At 39.1% G+C, this 8,358-nt stretch overlaps 1 protein-coding gene across 1 annotated transcript; it reads left to right on the forward strand.

Annotated features, from left to right (window-relative positions):
* Nucleotides 1–458: 458 nt before the first annotated feature.
* Nucleotides 459–5,077, forward strand: vgll4l (vestigial like 4 like). Its single transcript, XM_010899745.4, has 5 exons — nucleotides 459–642; nucleotides 2,008–2,134; nucleotides 2,840–3,080; nucleotides 3,546–3,633; nucleotides 3,740–5,077. Exons 1-5 carry the CDS (start codon nucleotides 576–578, stop codon nucleotides 4,048–4,050), a joined length of 834 nt encoding a protein of 277 aa, XP_010898047.1. The 5' UTR covers nucleotides 459–575; the 3' UTR covers nucleotides 4,051–5,077.
* Nucleotides 5,078–8,358: the final 3,281 nt, after the last annotated feature.

The following is an 8,358-nucleotide window of genomic DNA, read 5'->3' on the forward strand; positions in this document are numbered from 1 at the left end:
GAAAAAATGTAGTTTGGTGAGATTGTAGATTAAGAGCAAGGGAGGGGTAGAGGACAGGTGCTAATTTCCAGGCAGACAAAAGATAGTTACTACCTCAAATTCCCAGTGGATTCTGGGAAAAGTTAAAAACATGAAATAAATCCTTTGTGACACTGGTTTTTGTTCGTTCCTTCATTCCTTTTCGTGTCTGACATATTGTAAATGTTGTATGGTTGTGTGGTGCCAGGACAGTCAGGGAACAGTTTAAACGTACTTTCCCTCTTTGAGTTATACCTGGGAAGCCACTCTTCCTGTAAGTTAGGGTAATGCTCTACCTGCAACGAAAATAAATACATCTAAACGGGAAGAGGTTGTGATTGGTTTCAGAGGAACCAATGAGAATGCAGAAATAGTGTTCGCTAGAAGACAAGCAGCTCTGTGCAGCCTTGTGATACGTTACCTGGCCAAGCTCAAGCCCATTATCTCATTATCTTTCCATTTCCAACCAGAATTTAAGATCATTGTGTCTTGTTAACTCAAACAGTCAAGGTGGTCCTCTGCAGTTGGTTTTGTTTTGCAGACAAAGACAAGAAGCTATGGCTGTTGCAAATTTCCACTACATAACTCGGATGAGCAGTGGTTTCAAAGTCTACATATTGGAAGGTAATGTTTCTTATTTTGTTTTTTATACTATTGTTTCACAACATAGAATTGTGCTGCATCAGCTGTGCTGTAATCCTTGTTACTTTAAATAGTAGTCTTTGTTGCTGCAACAAGCATTACATATAATGACGTGAATACACAGTAGATATAAGATTGTTATTTTTAAGAAATGTGATTTGCTGTGTTAAAAAATAAAAGACATTATATCAAACCTAGTAAAATTCATTTTATAATAGCAATTGGCAGAGTATATTTTAGCAGATTTTTCAACTGTACAAAAATGAAATGTAATCCACTCTAAAAACAGAATTTTTGAAGATACTGCTGTATTGTTTCCTCTACTGATAAGGAACAAATAACCATGCCTCAGGCATCAGAAAGTTAGTCAAGGCAAGGTGTGGTTTTCCCCCAGTCCCCCTCTACAGGCCCACCTGTAACACTGTGCTGTCTAAGAACAGCAAGGCAGGACATAAGTGATAGGTTGAGGGAAATGACTGTTAGGGATGTGGATTAGAATGAGGATTGTGGATTGGGGAAGTATTGGAGGTCAAGAGGGCCATTCATGCAGCAATAATATGATCTAATCGTTAAGCATAGAAAAATCTATAGCAGTAGAGCATTGCATGCTAATGGGGTGCATTTATTTTTGTTTTATCAATGCAAATCTACAATATATTGCCAGGACATAAATTGAAGTCTCAACATGATGTGAGGTGTGAGGAAGCCTAGTGTTAGCTTTATAAAATACAATAGGTCATGTTTTGTTAAACTTCAAATTGATCAGTAATCATAGGATTCTAAAACCTGCTGATGTGTTTTAGTTTCTCACAAAGAAAATGTTGGTGTGACTTGTGTATTGTAATGACATTTGTGAGATCTTGGTTCTTTCAGAAAGTGGTAATATTTAAATCAGGGCATTAGTTGCTGAATGGTTAAATTTATCCTGCAAGTGTATGTGGAATAGAAACTGATCTTCGTTCCTGGATATGTAAATAAGATTGGTGTCATCATCATCAAATGAAGAAAAACAACATTTACCGTTAACACTGAATCAGCTGGAAAGAGTTGTAATACTCACCAATCTGGTATATCAAGTTCCACAGCTTAACAGAGTTTACAATTAACGGTGGCATTAAAGCTTTCCCACGAACCACACATAAAGGTGATAAACCATATGTCATAGTCCCACGGATCAAAACAACCAGTCACCTATTTATTCACAGCCACACCCACTGTCGGTTTAGTAGGTTACAGATAAGTCACCTTCAACATTGCCAATATCGATGCCAATGCCATTAAGTATAGAATATATTATTTAAAATTGTAACCATCAGCTTTATGTATGCTTGATCTTTCCTCTTCTAGGTCAGCCCAACTTAAGAAGTGAAGATAGATACAGGCATATAACCAATGAGAGAGTTCGAGTACCACCAGTGCATCCGGTCAAGCGCAAACATAGCTCATTAGACCGTGGCCTAACTTTGGAAGAAAGGTTTGTGAAACCTACCCACCCTATATCCTCCTCTTTAACTTTGTATACGACTATTGCTGACTTCTTCGGTTAATCATGATTTCTCATGGGGAAAGTCTTGTGAAAACATGTTTTGAAAGAACTCCCATAAATGGTTTTATATTTTGACCTGTTGCTTTACAAGTTGTTACATGTTATCACATGAACTTCACATAAGATCATGTGATCACATTAAAATGCAAATTTCCATGTGGATTTTTTCTGAAAGGGGTACCTCAATTTCATAAGTGGGATCCATGTTTTTTAAAAAGTAAGGCTTTCATTGCACCCCCTTTTAGTCTATCCAAATTTCATTATATCCAATTGTATCTACGCCCCGTAGTTACATTGCATCATAGGCAATCACGCCAAGCCACTTTACTTTGACCTCTATGCTCTTCCATCCAATAAGTAGTGTGGGTCAATGCATGTGAGGGCATGTGCACTCATCTGATGACCTCAGTTGGTCCACCTGAGGGAGTCACTAGAGCGCTGCGAGATTGGGATATCATTGTTGTCAATGCATCCCTGCTCCCTGGCCAACGCTAGCAAATTTGCATTGTCCATGACTTACCACCTACTAGTCAGCTTGAACCCACTGTAGTTGTTAGCTTGGTCACACAAACGTGTCTCATTACTAAGTAGACTTGGTCAATGAAATTTTCAATGTATGATTTTGTGTTTCAGGCGAGAGAGAGCACAAAACAAAAACATCATAGGAAGTGCTCAGAGACCAGCTGTGTTTAGTGTCTCCCAGAGCCCTACATCCTCCTGGAGCCCAACCGCCAGCCCCACAGATCATCTGCCTGGTCATGTGTATCAAACACCACCTATGGATGAACCACTTGACCTCATTAAGAAACCAAGGAAAGAGCTTGACAGGAAAGAAGAGAAAACCAAACACAACACAGTTACCAATCAGATACAGGTAATTTCTTGAGAAACAGTTTTGGGTCTAAGTGGGTTTTCTGGTTTGTCTCAGTCATATTGTCTGTGCCTCAGGAATCTCCCAGGGTAGACATAGGCAAAGCTTACATATCTCTGAGATCTCTGTAGTGATTCTAAACGCAGGCACATTCTATTCCCAAGAGCCTTTACAGGCCTCTGCTTGTTCAAGATATGCAATCCAGCCGGATTTGGGATGAAAATGTGAGCAATGGTGGGAGGAATGTCATTAACAAGACCAAACAGACAGCTCCGTCTTCAACCTGTTTTTGCCATAATAATTAGGATGACCAGCTTTCAGATCCTATCCTAGGACTAAATTAGTTTTGTTTCCAGTATTCAAACGGAGCCCTGAACAGTTTGTTCACGAAACATTTAATGTTAACTCTAAAATATTTGGTTATACTATTTAAACATTGAAATTTACCAAAGACTTTGCCTCGTTTAGATGCGCCCTTCTGTGATCACATGTGTCTCCTCCACACGAAAGCCTGTCTGCAGATCTGAAATCCGCAGCAGCAGTCATTCATCCACAGGTCAGTGTCATAATAGTTTATCTCAGTAAAATCAGTAGTGCTAGAATTCTGTCCTTCTGTTGCAGACTAAGAATTACGCCTCTGACCTCTGTTCTCTCCCTTGCAGTGCTACCTAAGCACAGTTATGACCACGTGGTGGAGGAGCATTTTAAGCGAAGCTTAGGGATAGACTACCAAAAGACCAGCTCCCGCCAGCTCTCCATAAGCGTCTCTGTGGATGATCACTTTGCCAAGGCCTTGGGGGAGAAGTGGCTTCAGATCAAATCAAAATCTTCCTTGCGCTCTTTGTCTACATCCTCGCCACCCAGCAGTCCAAGTGTCACTCAATCCCCCAGCTACTGCCACAGCCCAAATCAAACTCCCAAAGAGTCTCCAAGTACCACCACTCCCAACTCAAGCTTCTGGTCAGTCAAATAGAACGACTGAGGACTTTCCTGGAGAAAGAATGAACTTTAAAAAGAAAAAAGTTGCATTTTATGCAATACAACGGCAGGTCCATGCTTTTCAAGGAATGCAAAGCAACATTTTTGGGAAAGGGCAGGACAGAGATCAGGAATGTAGGAAAAAACCTGTTCGTGGTTTAACCATTGTGTGTATCTCTGTGAGTTATTGCCCAACTGTGGGAAGCAGAACTATTTGTCCAATTAGGGACAAGCAAATGTTGCATTGATGTGATGTGTGTATTTCTATTATTTTCTTTCCCATGCTGTCCCAGACTTTATAATATAGCACCTCGACTGTATCATTGAAATAAATGGTTTTGTCAGATGACTGTTGAGCAACAGTTGACATTATATTTGATAAAATGTGTTATATTTCAGTCAATTCTGTGAATATGCCACTACTTTCATGGTTGTGTATTTATGGTGTATGTTTTCAATGAATGTAGATAATACTTTCAGTCTGTTAAATGATCTGTATCTACTGTGCTAACAAATTCACCAAACCTGTTTAATAGTAACTTGGACATCTCAAAAAGAAAAACCTGTTTGTGACTGAATATTACAAGTAGATCATTTCATTATCTTTATCAAATAAAAAGTATACAAACATCCATTTGCAAGATAATAAGAAAATAAAAACCATGTTATTGTATAAATATCAACTTTGTGATTCAATATTTACCATAGGAAGGACGTTTAAATTTCTAAAATGTCCCTCTGTCAACCCTGTGCAGCTTCTAGAAAGATTTCAAATTTCTCAAAATGTCACCATTATTGTAAAGCCCTAGTTATTTTGTTTATTTGACCAAGTCATTTTTGAAAATTATTATTTATTTAGTGTGATACTGATTCATTTACACCTCTCTCTCTAAGTCAACCCTTTGTTGAAGTCTTTGAATATGGTAGATAATGGTTAATATGGTGAAAAGAGAAGTAAAACTTCTCAAGTGTATTTGGTGGATTTACCCAATTGTTGTAAATACTTTCTTAAGAAAATAAAGTACCACTGACTCAACAATCATGAATTCAAGTATCCTTAGTGAGTGTACAAAGAAGACAAAGTTCAGAGAAGTCGATTGTGTCATTTCCATGTCTCCCAGAATATGAGTCTGATTCTCATGTGAACACTAGTCCAGTAGCTAGTCATTCATTTAGGTGTTCCAGACAGCTTCATTTCAGAGGTGAGTCACAGTGTCTGGGGTACATCCTATAATATAAAGGAAAACTCACATAGCTCGGGCTAAATGAAACTCATGAGGGTACTACATAAATGGGTTGGGGGCAATTCCATTTTAATTTCAGTCAATTCAAGAAGCACAATGGCATTGCAATTGAAATTGCAATTGTCTCTGGTGTTTTTCAATGAGGATCTTTTAAAATGCGAACACTTCATCCTCAGTAGAGGCTTTTTTTTGAGTGATTAAGAGAATGTCAGGAGCATGTCCCAGCAGGCATCAGGGCTTGTGTTCAAACATTCCTGTCTCCTGAGAAAATTATTCTGAAAGATCCTACAGATCCTGTTTGGCAAGGGAAGGGAATGGGAGGTGGAAAGGGCAGGGCTAATGTAGGCCATGGCTTCAGAAGTCTTCATGCTTTTCAGTTGCTGATTTGCATGTCCTATCTTGTCTAACAAGAAAACTGACATGATGATCTAAAAAATAATATGCAAGTTTTGCAGATGTGGAATTTTGGAAAACTATGAACTGGAACAGACATTAAACATTTCTTTGACAATATATCGTTGGATGTTTGTTTTCAGTTAGAAAAAATACATTTACTGGATAAATCTGTCTAAAATTACCAAATTAACTTAATTTCAGGATGGATTGCAATGTTGGGTCAAAACCTAGAAAACCCTTTTGAGTGTAATCTTGTGATCAGGGTGGAATTTAGAAATACAAAAACTTGAACTAATGAGACCAAACAATATTTGCTCACACTAAACTTAACATATGAAAAAGTTTTAAGTCAAATATAAAATCCTGTTAAACACTGTATGTACGTTCAGCTATACGACCAAATGTGATTTACCGAAAACATATGGTACAGTAGTGGTTTTGTATTAATGTGTTTTGGTACCACATGGTGGCCCCACTACATTTGTATATTTTGTGATGGTTGTGACCTCACAACCTTATTTCACTGAGAGAAGGACTGCAGTCCAAATGCGAAGTAGACAGCCCTTGCCCCACACCCTCAGCCCTTGAATGACATTTTAATGTGTTCTTGCAAGTACACAAAAACATAAACATACTTTTTTTATCCAGTCTTTTAGTGTTTCTGCATCCATTACTGAAATGGTTGTTCAAACGAGCAGACACAGCCAATGGAGAGGGGTTCCATTGAGGCTATATATATATATATATATATATATATATATATATATATATATTAGCGGAAGAAGATGATGATGATATATATATATACACACACACATATACACATACACACATACATGCATATATACATATACACATCACATACACACATACATACATATATATATACATACACACAGCATCTCACAAAAGTGAGTACACCCCTCACATTTATGTAAATATTTGATTATATCTTTTCATGTGACAACACTGATGAAATGACACTTTGCTACAATGTAAAGTAGTGAGTGTACAGCTTGTATAACAGTGTATATTTGCTGTCCCCTCAAAATAACACAACACACAGCCATTAATGTCTAAACTGCTGGCAACAAAAGTGAGTACACCCCTAAGTGAAAATGTCCAAATTGGGCCCAAAGTGTCAATATTTTGTGTGGCCACCATTATTTTCCAGCACTGCCTTAACCCTCTTGGGCATGGAGTTCACCAGAGCTCCTCCATGACGAAATCACGGAGCTAGTGGATGTTAGAGACTTTGTTCTCTTCCGCTTGAGGATGCCCCACAAATGCGCAATAGGGTTTAGGTCTGGAGACATCCTTGGCAAGTCCATCAACTTTAGCAAGGCAATGGTCTTCTTGGAGGTGTGTTTGGGGTCGTTATCATGTTGGAATACTGCCCTGCGGCCCAGTCTCCAAAGGGAGGGGATCATGCTCTGCTTCACTATGTCACAGTACACGTTGGCATTCATAGTTCCCTCAATGAACTGTAGCTCCCCAGAGCAAGCAGCACCCATGCAGCCCCAGACCATGACACTCCCACCACCATGCTTGACTGTAGGCAAGACACACTTGTCTTTGTACTCCTCACCTGGTTGCCGCCACACACACTTGACGCAATCTGAACCAAATAAGTTTATCTTGGTCTCATCAGACCACAGGACATGGTTCCAGTAATCCATGTCCTTAGTCTACTGGTCTCCAGCAAACTGTTTGCAGGCTTTCTTGTGCAACATCTTTAGAAGAGGCTTCCTTCTGGGACTACAGCCATGCAGACCAATTTGATGCAGTGTGCGGCATATGGTCTGAGCACTGACAGGCTGACCCCCCACCCATTCAACCTCTGCAGCAATGCTGGCAGCACTCATGTCTATTTCCCAAAGACAACCTCTGGATATGACGCTGAGCACACACACTCAACTTCTTTGGTCGATCATGGCGAGGCCTGTTCTGAGTGAAACCTGTCCTGTTAAACCGTTGTATGGTCTTGGCCACCGTGTTGCAGCTCAGTTTCAGGGTCTTGGCAAATTTCTTATAGTCTAGGCCATCTTTATGTAGAGCAACAATTATTTTTTTCAGATAGCGAGTTCTTTGCCATGAGCTGCCATATTGAACTTCCAGTGACCAGTATGAGGGAGTGTGAGAGCGATAACACCAAATCTAACACACCTGCTTCCCACTCACACCTGAGACCTTGTAACACTAAAGAGTCACATGACACCGGGGAGGGAAAATTGCTAATTGGCCCGTATTATAACATGTTCACTTAAGGGTGTAATCACTTTTGTTGCCAGTGGTTTAGAGAATAATGGCTGTGTGTTGAGTTATTTTGAGGGGACAGCAAATTTACACTGTTATACAAGCTGTACAGTCACTACTTTACATTGTAGCAAAGTGTCATTTCTTCAGTGTTGTCACTTGAAAAGATATAATTAAATATTTTACAAAAATGTGAGGGGTGTACTCACTTTTGTGAGATACTGTATATAAATATATATACAAACAAGGGGATTGTATAAATGTGTATAATGTGACATTAGTTACTAGATAAACCCCACTAAAAGAAAACCTGGGGAGTCTCTTCAGTCAGCTATTGTAGCCATACCATTTAGGATTTAATTCCTAAGCACTAAATCCAAACCCACACAGAGACAGTTTTTGCTTAA

The sequence above is a fragment of the Esox lucius genome, chromosome 13 (genome assembly GCF_011004845.1).
Source record: "Esox lucius isolate fEsoLuc1 chromosome 13, fEsoLuc1.pri, whole genome shotgun sequence".
In the NCBI taxonomy this organism is placed as follows: domain Eukaryota; kingdom Metazoa; phylum Chordata; class Actinopteri; order Esociformes; family Esocidae; genus Esox; species Esox lucius.